The sequence below is a fragment of the Lepidothrix coronata genome, unplaced genomic scaffold (assembly GCF_001604755.1).
Source record: "Lepidothrix coronata isolate B3197 unplaced genomic scaffold, Lepidothrix_coronata-1.0 Scaffold155, whole genome shotgun sequence".
Taxonomy (NCBI): Eukaryota; Metazoa; Chordata; class Aves; order Passeriformes; family Pipridae; genus Lepidothrix; species Lepidothrix coronata.
The window spans coordinates 165,007-187,606 of NW_016690335.1; the positions used below are offsets into that span (position 1 = coordinate 165,007).

The 22,600-nt window shown below is 37.7% G+C and overlaps 1 protein-coding gene and 1 long non-coding RNA gene across 5 annotated transcripts in view; one reads left to right on the top strand and one right to left on the bottom strand.

Moving 5' to 3' along the window:
* MYO16 (myosin XVI) overlaps positions 1–22,600 on the bottom strand; it is a 361,587-nt gene that overhangs the window by 13,011 nt on the left and 325,976 nt on the right. For all 4 annotated transcript variants that reach the window (XM_017828978.1, XM_017828980.1, XM_017828979.1 and 1 more), the window contains exons 33-34: positions 15,990–16,148; positions 12,542–12,633 (exon numbers count right to left, since the gene is read on the bottom strand). In XM_017828978.1, coding sequence (XP_017684467.1) covers positions 12,542–12,633; positions 15,990–16,148 — 251 coding nt within the window. The remainder of the gene's footprint in view (positions 1–12,541; positions 12,634–15,989; positions 16,149–22,600) is intronic.
* On the top strand, positions 14,623–16,052 carry LOC108504247. The gene is made up of 4 exons (XR_001877046.1): positions 14,623–14,676; positions 14,822–14,948; positions 15,213–15,291; positions 16,017–16,052. It is a non-coding gene; the product is annotated as an uncharacterized LOC108504247 (long non-coding RNA).

Below are 22,600 nucleotides of genomic sequence, written 5' to 3' on the forward strand. Positions count from 1 at the left end.
CAGAAACATACGGCACTTGAATATCTGGCATTTAACAGTCCTGCCATTTGGTGGAAATACCATCCCTGTGTTTGGTATTCAATGTTCTTACGGAGCAAACAGGAAAAGCTGAAGTGTCAAAGACAGTCACACACAAAAGAAAAGCATGTGGTGTTACCACAGCTATTCATTGGAAACTGCAATGGCTTGAGGCAGTTTAACAAGATCCATATTTTCCATTGCAAAATATGGCAAGATGAACGAAATAGATTTGCAATGAGCAGCCCAGGAAGAAGACTTCAGGATTCCTTACTCCCACTTCACAGCACAAATTCTCAGGCTGCAGAAGCAAGTGGTCTCCTCTTAGCATTAGGAATTTTAGCTGGTGACAGAACACCAATGACTCAGTTCCATCAGGAAATGCAAGGAAGGGCTTTCATTATCTTCTACAGGTTAGAATATTTCAAGAAATTAGAAGATGTGGATTTGACTTTTTTATCATGGGTCTAGCTGAGATGAAAATAATTTTCCTCACTGCGTTGGTAGCTAGAAAGGAGCTGATAACACACCAGTGTTTTGGCTACAGCTGAGCAGCATTGGCACACATCAGCACTGTCTCTCCAACATTCCCACCTCACCAGTAGGCTGGGGGCGTGCAAGATCTTGGGAGAGGACACAACTGAGACAGCTAACCCAAACTGACTGAAGGGATATTCCATATCATATGATGACTGCACACATAAGAGAAAAGAGGTGGAAGGGGGGGACATTCATTATTTATAATGTTTGCCTTTCGGAGCAACCTCTCTGTTTGCTGAAGCCCTGCTTTCTAGGAAGTGGCTGGACATTGCTTGCTGGTCAGAAGTAGAGAGCAAAATATTTCTTTTTTTTTTCCCCTCTTTGCTTGTGCGTACACAACCTTCACTTGTGCTTTAATAAATTGCCACCCATGAATTAATTATCCATCTTATTTTCTCCCCCTGTCCTGTTGAAGAGGGGAGTGATAGTGGCACAGAATCTAATAGGAGGCCTGTCACCAGTAGTGTTCCCCAGGGTTCTATACTGGGCCCAATATTGTTTAACTTGTTCATCAGTGACTTGGATGAAGGGACAGATGCCTCCTCAGCAAGTCTGCTGATGATACAAAACTGGGAGGAGTGACTGATACCTCAGAGGGTTGTGTGGCCCTTCAGAGGGACCTCAACAGGTTGGAGAGATGGGCAGAGAAGAACCTCCGGAAACTCAACAAGGGCAAATGCAGGGTCTTGCACCTGAAGAGAAATAACCATCTGCACCACTACAGGTTGGGGGCTGATCTGCTGGAAGGTAGCTCTTTGGAGAAGAACCTGTGGGTCCGGGTGGACAACAAGCTGTCCATGAGCCAGCAGTGTGCCCTTGTGACCAAAAAGGCTAATGAAATCCTGGGGTGGATTAGGAAGAGCATTGCCAGCAGGTCAAAGGAGGTGATCTTGCCCCTCTGTCCAGCCCTGGTGAGGCCACATCTGGACTGCTGTGTCCTCAGCAGAGAAAAAGGGCTCCTGGAGCATGTCCAGCAGAGGGCAATGAGGATGTCTGGGGGGGCTGGAGCATCTTTCTTATGAGGAAAGATTGAGGGAGTTGGGCCCACTCAGCCTTGAGAAATGATGACTGAGAGAGGACATCATTAATGTGTATAAATATCTAAAAGGGGGAGCTAAGAAGATTCTTCTCGGTGGTGCCAACCACTAGGACAAGAGGCAATGGTCAGTTGCACAGGAAGTTCCACCTGAATATGAGGAAGAACTTCTTTACTGTGCAGGTGACCATGCACCATTGTCAAGACAGGTTGTGGAGTCTCCCTCACTGGAGACCTTCAAGAACTGGACACAATCCTGTGCCATGTGCTCTAGGAAGACTCTGCTTGAGCAGGGAGATTGAACCAGGTGCCCCACTGTGGTCCCTTCCAACCTTACCCATTCTGTGATTCTGTGATGGAGCAGCTTGGTGGGCACCTGGTGTCAATTCAGGGCCAACCCGTCACACTTCTCTCAGTTAAGAAAGAGAGAGACTAAATTCTCATGCTGAGAGGACACTGCAGCTACAAGAGGTGCACTCTGAGTGCAGGGCAGGAGGACTTCTGCTCCTCTGCTTTGTGCTGTCCATGTCCGATTACTATGTTAAAGTAAATCCTTCAGTGAGTCCCTCGTGGTTTTAGAGCAGAAAAAACATTGGAGACAGATCACTTTGTTGTATGCTGGCAACCGTGAAAGTCTTAGAGCTTGATTTTGCCTACTGAGTTATACATATTTGAGTATTGCATAGTCATTAGATAATGAGCCCTTGAATTGCTTTCTGGATTTAACCTTCTAACTTCTGCCCAGATTTCACTTTATGGCCTAAAGCAGACATACTGGATTTCAACTTTGTCTTCCACTCAAGATGAGTTGCTATAAGGTAAGTCAATAAAGTATTTTAATTACTGTCTATTTCACAAGTTAGTTAAAAAATTCAGAGAGTTCTTCATTATAGAAAGTTGAAGGTTTCACATTTTAAACCATTTGTGACAAAAAGTATGCCAGATAAAATTATTAACATGGCCATTTAAAATTAACTTTGAATTATTTAAAGATTTGGCTCTAGAATCTCAGAAAATTCATTCTGCATTAAAAGATCAAATGCTATAACTTTACAGAGGATATTTTGTAAAGTTCAGAAGTAACAAAGAACTTATATTGTCTGTGTGTCAATTGCAACAGTCTTAATCATCAAGCTGTGACTATAGGGTTCATTAAGCAGTTTGCCAACAGAGATTTATTAATTTGCATTGGTAGATTCTTTTAAAATCACAACACAGTTGTATGTTTAAAGACATACATAGCATATAAACCTGTGCTCCTGAGACACTTGCATTGTGCAGTGAGTTCATATTTTCCCTTTGCAGAAATAATGCCAGTTATTTTCTTCAATAGGTTTGTCAATGTTGGTGCTTTAAAGTAACTGACAGTAGATGCTCACAATTAATTATTACATCATTAATGTTTCTCTTCCATTAGTTAGTAAATTTGAGGTCACATCACAGAATCCATGGGGAGGCTGTGTCCAGAAGAGCAATGATTTTACCTTTCCAAAATTTGATCAGGATCTTAAGTGAATGATGCAATAAATGTAAAATCTTGAAGACAAATTATCATAATTATTTTAGAAACGAAACCTCCTTGACAAAACCCATGTTTATAATCTCTTTCAGTTTGTAGGCTGCCTAAAATTAAAACCAAATGGATTTCACCCAATAGATGACTTACAGTTATCTTTATTACAGCCCTCAAAAGCAGGTCACAAACCCCAGTGGGTCTCCAGTGGGATGACTAGTTTTAAAGACAATAGCGGTAAGGATGTTCTCACCTCTCATTTCAAAATTAAAGACACAATTTCATTCAGTAATTCTGGAAATAAATCTTACTGCATGTGATTATTAGCAAGAGCAACACATTTTGATTCAATCTGCATGCAACTCCCTCACAAAATTTCTAATTCATTTAATGGCTTATTTATCTATTTATTTATTTATTTTAATCTGATAAGCCCCTACACTGACTGTTTCCAAACATCATGCATGTCACATCTTTTTTTGCAAACTATAGGACAGGCACATTGCAACCTCTCAAAAATTCTAACACTTCAGGTTCCAACAGATGTGTCTCATTTTTTTCTACGTAACAAAAAAAGCCAAAATCAGGAAAAGGTTGCTTTTCTACCAGTTCTTGAACAAGGAAAAAAAGGAAAAAAAAACCTGTTAGCGCATATTTACCAACAAAATATTAATTTCAATATATAAGGGGAAAGCACACAGTAAGCCAAGGGTGTGTTAAGAAGCCTAGGCAAGCACTCAACATAAATCAAATCAATATGTAAATTTGTATTTGATTGCAAAACCTGTGCTGGCCATGTAAGACTCCAGCAGGGAGTAGAGAGTAGCTATGATAAATGAATTTATGTGCTTCAAGATTCCAATAAAAAAATCTTCAAATACAAACATACCACTGGGATCCGAACTGATTCATGTGATTGTCTTGTGAGTGTTGGGACAGGTACTTTTTTTGCAATAGAAGACCAGTGGGTGTAATAACTTGATATGTGATACGAAACAATATTTTAGTTAACTGTTCTTTTAAACTGCTAATGATTTTTCTTTGTGTTGGAGCAACTTCATTATCTTCAAAAATAAAATTCTACAAATGGATGGCAAATGGGTTTATTGGAAATGAGAAAATGGCAAAGAAAACAAGTACTCTCTCTGGTGCAAATCTGGAATTGCTCTGGAGGAGGTATGCTAGCATAAATAGAATTAAACATGAGATGCATAACTGAAAATATACTGCATTTGCTCTTATATAAACAAAAAAATATTTTTTCTCCTTCAGTTAAAATTTCTTACTCCATCAAAAGCATCAAAAGAATAAACTTCCTTTAACAGATATTATATAGATGACAGATCATAGGAAATTAAAACTGTTGATTGAGGGTAATCTTAAGAGCAACTTTATATTTAAAATAAAACTAAACAGGGATGATTCAGGAAGAAATGCTTTCCCGTTTGACAAGCAACTTACAGCTATCTGTTGGGGGTTTTGCTTGTTTTGTGTTGGAGTTTGTTTTGGGGAGGGGTTTGTTTGTTTGTTTTGTTTTGGTGGGGTTTTTTTGTTGTTTGTTTTTTTGTTTTGTTTTTTGTTTGTTTTTTTTTGTTGGGTTTGTTTGTTTGTTTGTTTTTGTTTGTTTTGTTTGGGGATTTTTTAGGGTTTTTTTGGTGTGTGTTCTTATTTTTTTCAATGAAGTTTCAATTTTCTTCCAAACATCAGTTTTGGAGTGATGCTGTAGCCAGGAGATTCTGGTGTAGGAGGCCATGCAGGCACAAATATCTTTGATTGCCCAGTCCAGCCCTCTGCTATCCCATGGCATTTTGAAAACTCTCAAGCTTCATCCTAAAAAACTAATTCCACTGTTTGCCTCGATTTTGCTTTCTGACAGGACTTCCCAAAAAAATTCACTACAGAAAAATGCACTAAGGATTACTATCTACAAAATGAACTCTGCCTCTAGAAGCCCGTCCTCACAGACCACTGGTAACTGAGAGATCACACTTCCAAAAAACATACCTCATCTCACATCTCTATGTCTGCCCTATGTAGCAGTGCTTTCTTGTTTTTATCAGAAAGAGACTCCTTGGCTACACACACATTTGGTGTGCTTCAGGTAAAAGATTTTACATTCTTCATCTGACTGCAAATTGATTTCTGGTGGAAGTTGTCTGATTTTCTGCCATACTCTTGTGATTCACCCTTTTTTTTTTGTGGCAGTTGAAAGTGGCTGTTTGGTTTGGGGTGGGTTTTTTAATTACTATTTTTTGCAGTAATACATTTTAGTTGCAAAGGTAGGACTTGGTCTCCTGTACTTTTGTACCTTTCTCTTGGTGAAGCAGTAACACGCCTGGGACCACAATATTATCAATGAATTAGGCTAATAATCTTCCATACAGACTGGAAGTATCTCAGCAATCAAACAAAGATATTGTATCTTTGCAAAATAAAATCAGCACACAAATCCTGAGTACAACTGTAACATGTAATCTGGCAGAAAATATTAGCACAAGGTAGGCAATGCTCAATAATATATAACAGCAGACATCACGGACTATGATTACCTGAGATAGGAATAGAGCTGGACAAGTCTATACATTCAAAACAGGGGGGCATTTTACTTGCTATTTGGATCTTATGGGTTTTAATTTATTTTTTGAGGGAGGCAAGTTTCCTTCAAATCTAGCTTTCTGATATCAACTGCAAAGTCAAGCATTCCCAGATGACTAAAACATCGACAAATATTGAAATACATAATTTTCTTTCTCTAAGAAAATATTTATCTCCAGATAAACTGATTATACAATGTTCTTCAAAACCTTTTGAGCATCCTCCTAATTTGTCTCTGATGCTTGAGAATGAGAATATGTTCAGGACAGCAACTGCGCCTTTCTCAAGATGAGTTCTGAAAACAAATCATTTATCATAGAGGTCTTCAGAACAGCTGACCTCACAATGCTGATACCACTTTGAACGTAATCTAACAAAACATATCTGACAAATGAAGTCGTATTGCTACTTAATTGATCACTGCTGCTTTATGGTATTAATGGAGACATTTTATTTGACAGATAGACTAGGTTGGCCACAATGCTTTCAAAGCAAGTACAAAAACAATCATCAGCTCATATTTGCTATTGCTGGGTATCATCCTTTCTTGTATAAAACCCCTACAGTTATGGTCATACAACACTACAGGAAAATGTCACAATTTATGGTCTGTTAGTGGTCTCTGATCTGCATGCATGCAGCAGTGTGTGACAGCAAGAGAATGAAGGGCAGAGAAATTAATTTATTCTCACTCACACTGGGCACTTAAAGTCAGAAATGCAGTCACTCTCCACAGGTGCTGTCAGTGGTGGAATGGTGGACCACACTCCCCTTGAACTCAAATCTGAAGCAGCCTTTTAAGGTGACCCATTGGCCATTGTGGCAGCCCAAGAGGAATAACTACACCCTTTAGCCAAACACCTGAGCTTAGGGAGGGCACGGGGATACTCAGGAGGTTTTGTTCCCTTCTCTTCAACAATCTCATCTAACAGGGGCAAATGCAATGAGGACAAAGCACTGGAGACAGAAAAGGGGCCTCAAATGCATAGGGAGCTGGCTGTGACAGCCACTGGTTCAAAGAGGAGAATCTGCGCTTTCACCTGTGGAGGTTACAGTGGTCAGATTTAGGATATACTTACTTAGGAGAGGGGCATTGGCCCCCTGAAAGCCCTTTATATAGAAACACGGAATATTGCACTTACTGATGAATTTACACTGTGCACTACTCCATACCATTTAATCTGCAAAGCACATGTTTTTGACTGTAAGTCTTCTAAAAATAAAGACGTAATAAGACCTGATTTTTGTATGTGACATTACAAAGAGAATTCTTTGGCATTACTGTCAAAACAATAAACAAAACACAATTCAGAAGGATATACTGACTCAGATCAATGATAACTATATTCTATGTCCTCTCTTGCATGTTATGTGTTTACAAAGGTGTTAGTGATCTTTTTATTACACTAGACTTGTTTGATTGCCACTTTTTGCTTCAAAGACGATCAAAGACTACTTCCAGCTAATAGGCAAACATAGACAAAAATAATGAATATTAGAGCCCAGTGTTTAGAACTGTGGCAATGTATGGGGGATAGCAACACACTGCATTCTTGACTATTCATTTTTTAAACTTTTGAACAGTCAACAAAAGAAATGATTGGCAACAAATACTAAATCATGTAGGAACAAAGAAGGCCCTTGAAACTATAATGAATATGCAGCTTTTTCTGAGGGAAGAGACTACTGAAAGCAATGAGATTTCACGAAATAAGAGCTATGGCTTAAGCCATAATGAAACAATAAATACATACTTCACGAATATGAAAAGACATTTCCAATTTGACATTGTCAGATGTTGGCTCCTATATTACTGCAATCTGCCAACCTGCACCATGGGTTTTAAACAAACTAGAAGAGATAAACTGCAGATTTTTTAATATAATCATATGTGAAAAAATAGCCATCATTTTTTATCTCACCTCTTTGAACACATGACAGATAAAACATGCTTCAGAAGTGGGTAACCAAAATCTTACACCAGGGTGGGTTGTATGTCTAATATTACTTAACCTACTAGGGTGGCAAGCTGCTTGTTTATTTTTGTCTTGTTCTGGGAGCATTTCCATGGGACGGTGAATGCATGCGACATCATCTGATTACAAATAAGCCAATATTCAGCCATTCAAAGCCAAATCGGAAAAGAGACTTTGCATCTTTCCACAGGAAATTTTCTACCTTTCTTCTAGAATAGTTGAATCTTCAGGAGACTATGGTTACGATTCAATTTGCATAGAATGCAACTCTATAGATGTAGGCAATTATTTACAGTTATTTGTATTTTATGGAATATAAAAGATCATATTGATATGTGTATGAAGATGAATATCATATCTGTAACATCACACAGACCTTCTACTTTTTTTCTTCTTAGTCCCTCCCTCTTTTTAGTCCATCACCCTGTGCTCTTTCCCTCCTGTTTTTTCTTATCTTCCTTTTAGCTGGTTTTTTTCACTTCTCTGAGTCTGTTCCTTCTTTCTGGCTCTTCTTTCTTTCCTCTTTCTAAATACTTTATTCCATTTTCTTATTTGTCTTCTCTATCTGTAATTTTATCCTTCTTCCAACCTTACTTATCTGAATCATCCTTTATCTAGTGCCTGGTTTACTCCCCACTCCCGCCCCACACACATGCTTATTATCACTCAAGTCTTTAATCTGCCCCTCACTTCCCATCTGTTCATTATCTCCAGGTTGTCCATCTCATCCTGTTACAGGCAGACCATGTTGCTTCTTGCTACCCACATAAGAAAACAAGTATCTTTCAGCTGGCCTGTTTCTCTTCATTCCACTATATCTTTCTTACACTACTTCCCACTTCGTAGAGAATGCTAATAACAACTTTAAAATATTTTTACCAACAGCAAAAGCAGAAAAAAAAAAATACAGTCCCGGATCTGTGAAAAAGAAGATGACAGGGCTGCTTAGCTTTTGTGTGAGGTGCCAAATATATAAGCTTACTTTTATTGACTCTATTTCATCTTGCTGCTGTTGCTGACGCTCCAAAGAATTTATATATTTCAATGGTTTTTATGCTCTATCTTTTAAACATAGACACTCATAGCAGCTATTGAGAACAGAAGAAGCACTAAATACAGTCTGGAGTAGAGAGCCCACTGGACTGGCTAAGGAACTGAGAAATGTAAAGACCATAGAAGTAATATTTTATAAAGCTTTTTTATTTTAGAGGAGGTTTTGGGTTTTAGACCCTGCTAAGCAATTTCAATGTTTGTGGTGCTTCCACTGTGCTTTAGGATAACTTCCTGGAGTGTGACTGAATAGAAAAGACACCTAGTCATAACAAAATTTCCTAAGCAAGATTATGGCACAAATGACCAGAAGAAACATGTCTTTCCCTTTGGAGAGTTTTTTTTTGCCTCTGGAAGGAAATTATGGTATGAAAATTCAAGACTACAGATTCAGGTTTATTTGGAAGTCCTGTGGTTCAATTTTTATCTTAATTGAGGCTGAAGATGATGCTACAGAGTTATATCAGATGTTAGGTTTTTATATTTTTATGTGGTATTATTTGAAACCTTAGGTATAAACGCTTGGAAATCTACAACTGTACAGTCAGAAAACAATATGAAGGAAAAGGTATTAGTTTAATGCCCCCATAGTTTGTTGTTCTTTTGACATGCAAGACATATTTCTTTTGATGTATCTTCTTTCATTTCTGATGAGACAAAAATTAAACTTTAATTTCAATACTCCTCTGCTTTTTCTAACAGAAGAAAGAAGAATTTTATTCCATAACTTTCCAATGAGTATTTTAACAACTTTTTTTTTCTAATTTTTGTCCTTTTTCATTTGGTAAAAATTGCTCTTTAAGTAACCACTGCCCCAGAAAATTAACATTTATGGCCAACGGTGATTTTTTTTTCCTTTTTATTTCAGCAGACTTCACTTTAGAGATGATCAGTTAAGATTCTGAGTTCACATCTGCAGGATATTTTGAAATTACTTTCAAAATTACTTTCAAAAGTGTTTGTTAAAAGATTGATCCTTCTGCTGCATTTGACAGATATCGAGCTGAAGAATTTATCTCTGAAGTGTGTAGGTTTGCAGTGTGCAGGACGTATCAGGCAGTGATGCAAGTAATTAACACCTGATGTGACAACATGATGGTACTGTAAGCCACAATGCCTAAACTTTAGTTGAATGTATATGAGCCTTGAGATCCTGTGACAAAAATGAAAATATTTCCTGTCACTTCAGCAAAGAACTAGCAGGGAGATATTAAAAAAACCCCATAAATACTGAAGCCCCTGAAAGCTAATGGACCAGTTTCCTTTAGCTAAAGTGACAGTGTCTGCCAAGAAATCCAAGGACCCAGTCTAAGTTTGTCTCTTTGGAGCAATTAGTCAATCAGTACCTTTACAGATCTGTGAAATAATATGTCCCATTTCATACAACTGTGCAAGAATTACTTAAAGTGATAAGGTTACTGCACTGAAACCTGGCAAAGACTTTTACAATAGGCTTGTATGCTGTTAGAGTCACTAGCAGCATGCTAAGAAATGTCAACTGTAATTAAACCCAATCATTTTCAAATATATGCCATGTTTTGGAAATGGTGAGGAAAGCTTTTCACAGTAAGAATTCTCAGCCCTGTGAGCACAGACTTTTTTAAGATTTTTTTTTTTTTCTTTTTATGGAAAGAAGATTTTTTTCTTTTGGCAACACCATTTTGGAAGATGTTTATTCATTAAACCAATTGCATCAAAAATCACAGAACTGCAGATTTCTTCTCTAAACTTGTCACAGTTCTTTCTGAGATTGCATTTAAGGATTGTCTCTGCGTGTAATTCTGAGTGCATTGCATGGAATGTATTTTAAAAATCTGTGAAATATTTTGGCAAAACACCTATTTACTGAAAAGTGGCATTTCAAAATACTAAAATGAAATTGTATTCAGGTTTTGGCAAGTACTTTTGGAAAAATAAAAAATACAAGTTTGTAAATGGTTAACAACTTGCTTCTAAAATAAAACATTTAAATTACTAAAGATTCTAAAAATTCTTAAGTTACTAATTAGTGCTTATTACGAACTTCACAGTTTCTATCTGCAGAGATAAGAAGAAAATAATGGCTCCCCTATACCTAGTTCATCTAACTCTCCTTGTACTGCACTGATTTAGTAATTTAAACATGATCCTTCTCGATCCCAGGCAAGCTGATTAGCAACAGAGTTGTAAGGTGCTTCAGGACAAAAGCATCTCACTGTGTGAGGTTTAAAACTGCAGCAGTGTCAGCCCTTTCATTTGCTAGAAAGGGCTCTTTGGCCACTCTCATACCTAATAAGTATTTGGTTGATCATTAAAAATGTAATAGAGCCAGCTGAATACACTGCCTCTAGTCATCTTCATAATCCCATATCCTCATCCAGTATACTAATCTGGAGACAGCAGACCTGTAAGTATTTTTTCACAACACAGCCAAAATCCATTTTTGAGAGTCTGAGAGGTATGGTGATGGAAAAAAATTTGTTACTGTGTGCAAGCTGGATAAGTTTCTATGTATGCCAGGGCAACTCTGGCTGGCCTTACTTATGTGTCTGAAGAGATTAAGTGTAGTGCTGAGTGCTGTCTTGGCACAGCCTTTCAACTCAGAATAGGCGCTGTAGTTACGTGCTTTTGACAGCAGGGAAGAGAAACAAAAAGTGAAAACTTTTGTACTAGTTTGCTCACAAATTTACTGAGTTGAAATCTATTGTTTTTCAAATTTAAATTAAGACCGAGTATAATTTTGAAGGTTGAATCTCACTCCTTCTGGAGTCAATGACCAAATATTTGTTTAACTTGATTAGGGCCAGTATTTTGTTGTTAAGAAATGTCAGCTATCCCCTATAGAGAACAAGTAGCTTTTAAATGTGATAAAGCACTTTCCCTACCTTCTGGTAAAATAGTTTGGAAATTGTACAATTATTTAATGACAGGTTTCTGTTGTGAAAAGGCATCTCAGCTCCAATTTGTTTCCTCTTTGGACAATATTTAGCTTTACTGTAAACTTCTTACAGTCATCTCAAATAAAAAAAAATTGCTTGGGACTACCTTTTTAGAAAAGTGGACTGAAGACATAATGACAACAGGAGAATACACTAATGCCATTTAAGTGAAATAATATAATACATGAATGCCTTCATGCATGAATTGACTACTTTGAAAGTAAAATGGTTCACATTATATATAAGATGCTGAAGAAAAGAATGAAGAGAATATATTATGGCAAATTTTATTCCTTTTTGTTCACTTAATACCCATCAAACTTAATTCTATGTTGTAATTTTAAAATTGCATGAACTAAATAGAAATTTTAAGAGAACCAGTGCAAGCTTCAAACTACATTAGTACTTACTGCTGTTTTAATTGATAGATATTTTGATTTTATTAATTATTGATATTTATATAAAAATTGTAAAGACTATTTTTAAAGTCTTCATTGCTTTTGTATACAAAAGGATGACATAATTATGCATTTATTCCTATGAGGTTCATTATCGTGCAACTATTTCTGGTATGAATGAATATCTTGAGACAGATAACATCTTTGTCCTCTCAGGGTGAAGAGACATATTTCCTGCCTAAAAACAACATCCTCACAAACAGCAACAGTATGTTTCATAAACTTTGAACTCTACTATGAGAACCTCTCAGGATGATCACTCTTCCGGCAAAAAACAGTTAACAGTAAATTGATTATTGTCCTTAGCTCAATACAAACCTGTAAAAGAAATCTGCATTTTTCAATGCCAACACCCAAATTTGAATCAAGATAGCTTTCAACATGCAGCTACTATGATTCTTTTAACTGGTTCTAGAAACCATCAATTAAATATTTACCTGACTAGTGTGGCTCTCCCTGTGTCTGTGAATTGATGAGCCTGCTGTAGTGCTGGCAGACAGTCTTGAATATTCATTTTCCTCTGGTAAACCTAAAACAGAAGAATACTCATTTATAACCTGAGATTTCTGCATAGGCTGATTTCAGTATAAGATTCAAAAGACCTTGACATGTTTTACTAAGGAAAGAACAAAAAGAAGTTACACATTTGCCTGGATATTTACTATTTCCATGCTTACTGAAACTGGAACGATTATTGTTTACTAAGAATGAATAGCATCCTGGCATGCTGGTTTACAAGAAGGAGCAAGGAAGAGTCTACAAATAACACATTACCTATACACTGGCCAGGGATTCCTTCTGCAATATGGAAATCCCTGGCTCCTCTTTCCCTGGCTCCTTTTCATTGCAGAAATAATGCAAAGGGAACAAAAACCAAGCCTGTGGTCTGCTCTCAAATAATATCTCTATGTCACACAGGAAGTCAATATTAGGTCCAGGACTTAAAACTTCATCTCCTCAGTACAGAACTTTTTTTTTTGTAATTCTTGTACTTATTGTGCACTCTTGATGTGGGAATTAGCTGCCCAAAATTTAGCTGTGTAAAAACCAGTTGTCCAGTGTAAAAGAGCCAGGTAGTCTCCCTTTGTAGTCAAGAGAAACAAACACCTCTGCACAGTGATCTTTAGAGTGAGGGTCATTGCTGGCTGGGGTGGGAAGGTGTTATTCATTTAATTCAAATAAAAGGTAGAATGTAAAATATTTGCACAATTTTAGAGCACTAGAAATGAATAAAAATACTTTCCTAGGCCAGGCCGCATGTTATGAAAAAGTTATTGCTTTTACACTATATTAATACATTTTAGGATCTACGATCCATGACAGCCTTGAGCTAAGAATCAAGTTATCAATGACTTTATGTTTATTTCTGTAAAAAGCAGTGTGATAAGAGGTCTTATCAAATAAGTAAAGTTTCCATGTACAGCAACAGCACATTGTCACAGACATGGTAAGCAAAGGCTTGGTAGAGTTTGGAAAGATAAATGAAGTAGTTGATTACATTCCAAGAGCTTTCCTTTATGTACACCTAAGTAAATATTAGGATACCACAGCTGTGCATTGAATAAGACCTTGCTTAATTCAGCCCAAGGTTGAAATCATCAGTTTAGCAGGGCCAGGGGCAGAATTACAAGAACCTAAGTTAATCAGGGGTTCAGTCTGAGCACAAACTACAACATTTGGATTCAGCTTTCCTGCAACTATTCTCAGATTACCAAAAATAAGCCTAATTTGGCATTTTTTTGGCAAAATCATGCTTGCTATACATTATTGCTGCAATTATATGTGGTGGTGAAAATGACAGTAAGGAATATGAGTCAATCAATAACCTCTAACTGTAGAAATGAAAAGAAAGAAACACATGCCATTTTTCCACATAATCAAGAAAGCAGCCTTGTCCTAGGCATTCAAACTAGAAACCCAATCCTTCACCCACTTATTCCCTGCAATGCCTTTTCTATATAGCTTCAAAGAGAGATCCCACACCAAATCTCTGATCTTCTTCCTGTACTTTCTGTTCCCCATTTCTTTCCTATTCTCAGATACTCCTCTTAGAATTGTACAGATAAATAAATTGCATCTCAAATATTGAGATCTAAATCACTGGACCACAGACGTGGTTCTGTGGCTCCAGAGAACCTCCAGTTTCATAGGCTCTGCTACCATGCAATTGGAGACACTGCACCTCCTGGCCTCCAACATCCATATTTGGAAAAAACAACACCACCACAGAGTCTCTGGGTCTTTGCAACCATGGTCATTCATCAATCCTCAAACCTTCATGTTTCTGCATTCACACACAGGCTGCATTTACTGATCAGCTCCACTTGATACACTGGCAGACATATATGTAGATGATATATGGCAGATATATGCCTGTGAAACAGGCATCACCAGGAAAAGGCGAGATGTAGGGCTCTGTTCTCAGTAGCATGTAGCCTGTGACAGCCTCTTTGCTGTCAGGTTATGATGTCAGGTCTGCTAGGATACCTCTCCCATTCCATGGCTTCTTGCCTGATGAGCTTAGATCTGGTAGCAAGTTTCAAGAGGCTGTGCAGCAGACTGCAGCCCACAGGTGACCTGTTCAGGCAGAATGGCTGCCTTCTTGACAGCTGGAATTAGACAGGACTAATCCCCTTACCTGAATAATGTTTGGGGGTTTTGGTGAAACAGATAGGCTCTTACAGTCACTCTGATGCCAATCTGCATAAACTATACAGGAGTCCATTCACATGGATCTCCATACACAAGCAGTGGACTTCAGATGTAAATGAAGAGGAATAACCAGGGAGGCTTCCTTCAAGGGACAGTAAAGTGCCAAGAGCTGCATGAAGAGCACAGTGCAAAGTGCGTGTCTTATCTATGTAATAACTACTCTGATTTTCACTTGGGTTACACAGAGTAAGCACCTCTACAACACACTCCACTGGGCATACAGAACTGTCAGATAGCTGGGTAATATTTCCCCTTTGCTAACCAAGAGTTAGGTCATCTCAGTCACTTACTATAGTTATCAAATTTAAAGTTTTAAATTAATGATTAAACATTTCTCTATATCCTATTAGGTGCTAGTTGAAAATGATAACAAATTTCAGTAACTTTTACCTGCAGTGTTTTGAGAGTCTCCCACAAAAGGATCTGTTGTTTTGGATGACGTAGGATCACAACTTTCAGCATTACAACGCCAAAGGTTATTACAGGCTTTCTATTTACTTTATGTGTTTGTACAAGAAATGGCAAATGCTCTTTCTTTCAGACTAAGAACTCTGATAAGCATGGAAGATTTGTGGTGGAAAAGTCATAGTTTGATAGTACAGAGCTGTAGAAAAGTGTTACTCCTAATACTAAAAATAAACTAAAAAAGAAGAGCAATATGTTATAAAAAAAGAAAAAATTTAATTTTTTATTAAAAATCTGAACTCACAGGAGTGTTATTTCCTTAGGATTTATGCTTATAAGACCTTGAAAGATTTCATTCTTTCTGTCACTACTCTTGCACCATTTTGTATTGCAATGATAAACACTTTATCATTCACTAGTAAGGCACCTATAACAAAGGGAGATCCTCATTTTCTATTTTCTATCCCATTTATATTGATTATAGGATCAGAATCTCAAATCTAAGTCCTCCATGCCTTAGGCTGGACTCCATGCCTTGGAGCTGAACTAATTACAAATTCCTCAACACAAGCTGTTTTACTTTCTTCACATTCAGCTTTTATTGGAGAGGGGCTTATCAGTTCACACATACCAAGTTAAGCCGGTTTCAGAAACACAGATATTTCACAACTCAGAAGATTCCAGCCTGAGTATATCTTAAAAAGCTCATTCAAGCAAACATTTCAGCAATTTTATGTTAGAAGAGCTTCGGGATTAAAAACTGCTTACCATTTGATACTGAATTTCCATTTTCAGTAGTCACCAAGCTGGACAGTGGATTAGATGACTGGGTTCCATGGTTATTTGCATTTTTATCCTGCGTTTCTGATCCAGTATCTGATGTATTTGGATCTTCCCTGCTTCTCAAGTTCAGATTAGTTTCAGCACCTGATACAAACAGAGAAAATGCTTGTCAGCATCCTGTTAACTAGTGGCTTTCACATGTAAGTAGAAAAAAATAAAATTAATTTAATTAAGCACTAAATTCACAAGTCCAGTGATGATTGTGGAAGGTTTAAGTCAGTGATTTTTGCAGGGTGGTTTTTTTGTTCTGTTTCGTTTTGTTATGTTTTTTGCTAGTGTTCCATTTGTAGCCTTTTAGAGCTTATGGAAGTGAATATCATTACAAAATTTCATTTATATTCTTTCTTTCCACACAAATATTAGTGGATAAAACTCAGCAAGTGTTTGTATTGTCTCTATTTTAGATTCTATTATATTATATTCACAGGAGTTTACACACAACTGTCATCACCGCAACACCTTTCATCACTGCATTAGGTGATATGAGCAACAGATATAACATGGGGTTATTTTTTTCTTTTATCTCCTCGCACACGAAATAAAATGGCTTTTGAGATGAAACCATACGTAGCAATATTCCTCCCAGCACAGCTTCCCCATGGCCATTATTTACCCAGCCTCGGGGCTTCCCAGCCATCAGTTGTCATTTTCTATAAAGTTACAGGTTTTCATGTCAGAGCCTTTTAGTTAAATTTCTTCAAGACATCAGAGGAGGTCTGATCCTGTAGGAATTCCTAAGCTCTGTATGATGCACACGCATTTGTTCAAAGAAAAGGACAAAACAAAACCTTTTTCTTCTTCCCCCTCTGACTGATTGCACATCCACACAAAGCAGAACAGCTCACAGCAAAGTGCCTGGAGCTGGCTCTGAGGTTGCCTGGCTTTGTCAGCCTAGTGCACCACAAGAAACAGGGCTCTGCCACAGGCTATGCCTGAGTGGTGCTTGGTGCTGAACTCCCCACTGGAGTTCAGGGGCCTAAAACAGGTTCAGAGCCGGAAGGCAAGACTGTGAAGGGATGGAGATAGTAAGAGGGACCCCTCACTGCAATACTCATATCCCTGGCTATTTTATTTTTTTTTTTTTGTATGGAACATATATGCATATTCTTTCCTTGTGATAGTCAGGTTTGATTCACGGAAGACAAAGCTGAATTCAATGCTCTGTTTCAGTTTTCCAAACTCTTTCCATCCCCTCTGAGAGCTGGCCTTAGGTGTTGGGCTGACGTATTATGGCTGACCTGGGTGCAGAGGTCCTCCCGTAACACTCTAAAATGGAAGTTTCTCTTCTATGACAGCTCTCAAAGAGTTATTCCTTGATTTTAGTTGTATTTATTTAAGCTTTGTCATAATGACGACAGGAACCAACGGAGGTCAAAAGACTACCTATTAAAACCAACATTACAGCATTCATTCATTCCAATAACATCCTCAGCTCTCCCAAAGATATAATATATTCTTACAAATCTTGAGCACATGAACATTTTTCAAGGAGAAGGAAAAACATTTTTTCACCAGGTAATGGATACTTTACCTGCAGATTTTTCCAAGCCAAAGTTGTGTGGTTAATTTTTCATTTTTATGCCTGAACTGGAAAAAAACCCACCTCATTTACAAAGTGCCAACATTTAAAAAATTAATTAATGAAATGAAAACTATAAATTCATCCTGGTTAACTCAATATGTTTCACTTCTTTCAAAAGGGCTTTCTTATTTTGGTTTAGATTTCAGTTATCTAACTCTAATCCTTCTTAAGATTTCCTTGTCTAACAAAAAAACTATCTTAAAAAGTCAAAAAGCTAATTTTCAAGCTGTTAGAATAAACATTTCAATATTTGGTTGTTTTGGGTGTTCTGGTTTTTTTTCCTCCCTTTCTTGCCCTCATTCCCTGATCATTATTTTTTGCCAGATCTGATTGGATTGTTTCACTGGCATTGTTTCATAAAATGCATCTTTAGGCAAATGTGCTATGCATTTAAAAAATTAGGCCAGCTCTACCCACAGTAATTGACTTGGGAGAGGAGGTAGAGCCAGAGTCTGAGCTGGAAAATGCATACAGTACAATTATAAGAGCATGCCTGATTTAGTTTTTTTACAAGCAAGTTGATTGCAAAATGCATCTTTGCAGCTCATTTTAAATTTGTCTGAAAAGGAAATGTCACTTTTAGATGTTAATAGTCAGTGCACTTGCCTATAGATCATAATCCACCTACATAATTATTGTGCCACCTTTTACATAAAGAATCTCGGGGGAAGTGGCTGGGATCCTTATTTTTCTTGATATCCAAAAGATTTATTGATTTGCCTGACATCTGCAATTCATTTGCGAATGAGCAAGTAGAAAGACTTTTTCTTGCATTTCTGTTTGTAGAAGCCTTTTGTTTCACAGGTACGTTGATACCTTTTTGTGGCATTCATGGAGCACTCTTGGAAAAAAAAATAGTTCTCTTTTCTCCTTTGCATCTCTAGGAAGAAAAACCAAAAAATATCGTGGATAGATACTACTGAGCTAAAATATCATCCTAAACTGGCAGAAATAAGTAGTGGACATATATGCAGCGTATCTTTTGGGACAGCTATCTAGACAGAAATCTGTTATCCCATGTGCTCTACAGTCATTGTAAGAAATGCACACCTTTAGTTTCTAAACAGAAAACTATATAGAGAAAATATATTTCATAGTGCCTTATTTAACTGGTCTCAGGGGTGGAAAAAAAGCCTATATTTTATTTCAAAATAATCTGTATTATATAAAGGTACTTGAACTAATTTCCTATATATAGGCATCTTCAGCTCCTTTTTGGAGCAGACTAATGTGAGTCTACAGAAAAAGTGTAACTGTGTATGTTGGCAAACTTCTAACAGACTACGTGAGAAGTCAGCAAATCCTAGCAAAAAACTACTGTTCATTTATTTTGGACTTTGTGTAAAATGGGTGACTTTCTGAAAAGAATCTTTTCTATAAATAGGATAATAAGAGGATGCTTTAGTCAGATGTAAGCAGTGTACTGTCCCAGTGACGCAAAACTTAACCTAAGATCACTGTGAAATTCAGAGTGGAAGGGACCTCAGGAGGTCCCTTGTGCACCTCTACTCCAAGCAGGGCCAGCTGTGAGGTCAGACCAGGTTGCTCAGAGCTTTGCCCAGCCAGGTCTTGTAATTCCCAGGATGGAGACTGCCCAACCTCCTTGTGCAGCCTCTCTGTCTGCCTGCCCCTGCCCTGCCTGTCCTCATGGGAAAGGTTTCAGCACCCACAGTGAACCCCTCTCATTTCAGTTCCTGCCTGCTGTACCTTGCTGCCCTGCCATGCATGGCTGTAAAGGGCCCGGCTGCCTCCTCTCCATCCCCTCCCCAATCTGTGCTTACAGAACCACACTTCAGCCCTGAGCATTTACTGTGTCCAGTTCTGGGCTCCTCAGTACAAGAGAGACAAGGAGCTACTGGAGAGGGTTCAGTGGAGGCCACAGCCCTGGATGCTACTGGCTGTCTCTGACGCTAAGTCTCACTGACGGCTCCTGCCCAGCTCCCAGGGCCCCCAGCACCCTTTTCCCAGGGCTGCTCCTCAGACAGCCTGATCCCAGCCTATGTCATTGTAAGAGGTAATACCTTCCCAGCTGCAGTACTTTGCATTTGCTTTTTCATTAGACATGCCAGAAGGTCCTGACTTGATCTTCATCGCAGGAGTATCCCTCTGTCCTGCCTCCTCACTATTCAAAATATCTGTGAGCATAACAAAGGTGTTTCCTGACTTCTTATCGTAATATTTCTATTTAAAATTCCTACTGATTCCTATTTTATCTGTCAAGTATTGGTCTGAAATGCAGACTATTTTTTTTACCCTCATGTTTTCTTAGTCACCTAACATAGAAATTTGGACTTTTCTCCACATTAATGTCAATTTGCCCTTGCTGCCATGAAATCCTGCAGATATGCATATATGCACTGCTCTTTTATCCCTTATTGACTTTCTGAAACTATCAGAAATACTTTAGAAGACAGGAAAAACGCACAATGGTTACTATGGTTGAACATTTTCACCAACATGCTGAATGTCAGATTTTGTTCAGACTTGTGATCTACTGTTCTTAATAGATGGATGGATTACTTACCAGATTTCAATATTTATTTTTTTAAAAGTAACAGCATCTCTAACAGTTTCCAGCTAGTATTTGATGTTATTTGAAGAGACATCCGTACCTACTTACGAGAGACTAGCTACAGAGAGGTATCAGCTGTAAGAGCATGGTGGGAGTTCATGATTATAAAAGGAATACAACCTTTAAGTGAAAACCTAAAGACTCTGAAAAGTGAACAGCATTTGGACTATTATTTCAGTAAACTGACTCTGCCAAAAAGATCTCTCTGACTCAGACAAGTTCTACTCTGACAAATCTTGCAGTTAATGACTATGTATAGACTACAAGGATGTATGGATATTTGGATGGAGGGCATCATTTGCCCCTCAGCTATGTTGTAGCATAGTTACTAGCTGGAAGCAATCATATGTACAGCACTTTTAATCAGAATATAACAAATCAAAGTGTAACAGTTATTTCCCTACAAGCAAGCTCCATATTCCAATAAATACATAACTAATTACATCAACATTACTTGAAAAGTGTAATAGGAACACTATGCAAAAAAGGCAGCTCATGAAATCCACATTTGCTTGTTATCCTTAATGTTCTTGGAAGAGACCAAGTTTAAAACTCATGACAAGGTCATAAGGCACCATATGGATAGGTTTTCACTTATTTTGTAAAAAAGAATTCAGAATATGGCAATTATGGAAATTAATGTATTTGCTTCCCCCCCTTTTTGAGTCATTATATCACTTTTAAAAGAAATCAATACACAGAAAGTCTGCAATAAAACTTTTTGTCAAAAGAATAACTTAAACTCTTTTAATTGAGCCACGACTTTCAAATATCCGATTATAAAGCTCTTTTTTTCCCTCAAACATAAAATGTATGATCCCAAACATCATAGTTATTTCATAAATAGCATTTAGGCTGAATTAATGCTTTATCACCAAATTAGAAAATGAGCCAGTACAGGCTCTATTCAGATGACAGATTAAATTGCAATACTGAAATATTTTGAGAAGCTATTAGTTTTCTACAGAAATTATACATTTAGCCTATTTAACAAAGTCTAAAGCAAAGTATAAATCAATGATTGCTATCAGCATTTAGGTGGAATCATGACAGACTGTGCAGCAAGACATGAAAAACTAGTATGCTTTAAAGGCCCAGCAGTAACTCACCCAGTTGGGTTGTATTTTTCTTTTCTGTCAAAGTCCTTGCTTTGCTCTCCTTCCTTTAAATGAGATATATTCATAATGTATTTCTGTCCCCATGTTTTTTTCCAAATACTTCTCCTTATAACATTTAGTGTTCATTTACAATCTGACTGAAAGCTCATCATTAACAACAGAAAGCCTCCACTGCTTTCAGCAGGTTTTGGATCACATTCATGCTTACCTTGGGTGCTTTGTGGAGCACGGCCAAAGCACCAAGGGACTCCTAATACAGGGTAAATATAGAGGGACTCTTGTTTTGTCTAATCTGGTTATTCAAATGTGATCATAACTGTTCTCTGGCCCTGAGGCATATGGTAAGAGACCCATATCTGTGCTATTACAGTTTCTTGCCCTCCACAGCAGAGAGGTTGCATCCAAATCATCTACTGTGAATAGTCCCTGGCCTGTGTCATTTCCTGAACCATGTCCAGATCTTCCTGGAAGGGAGCCAGCCTGCCAGGTCCCAAACAATGCCAGGGACTGCTCTAGCACTTTGAATGTGCAAAGGATTGAGCTGCCATACCAAGGACATTTCATGGCACTGGTTCATTTAACGAAACAGATATAGCCCTTCATCTTGACAGCTAGTTACCACAATCAGAAATCAGTGGTCAATATTAATCCATCTCAAGAAAAAAAAGAAAACTGTGGAACAAAAGCTGCCTCAGATCAGATGGGACTAGTGGAGCACTAAACAGTTCTGCTGAAGCCACATTTGAAGGCTTCATCCTGACTGTATAGGGAGAGCAAGTTCTCCCTAGTTTTGCTCTGGTATAAATGGAAGTAATACACTCCTCTTGATCTGACTTGACATGACCATTCTTTCAAGGCACACATTTATTTTCTTTAATAAACAGACACCTAAGGACGAGCTCTTAGCTGAGGAAATTCAGTGTCACAATCTAGGCAGGATGTATCTCAGTTCTAAATTTGAAACAATCTCAGTATAACATCAAACATTATTTCGTTGTTCATAGAAAACATGATTTTCTGTAATCAATAATCAATACATAAGTTTAGGTATCAAGATCCACAGCTACTCACACTGTATCAGCAACTTAAAAAAAAGGAAGCCACATAAATTATGGCAGATAAATTAATGCAATACAGGAGGAGAAGCTTTTTGTATCTGGACTACCATGAAATCTAAAAGCTAAATAGCTCAATTTCCTTGAAACTTATGGCTGGCATACAGCAAAATGGGAATTTCAAATCAAGCAGCTTATTATTATACATG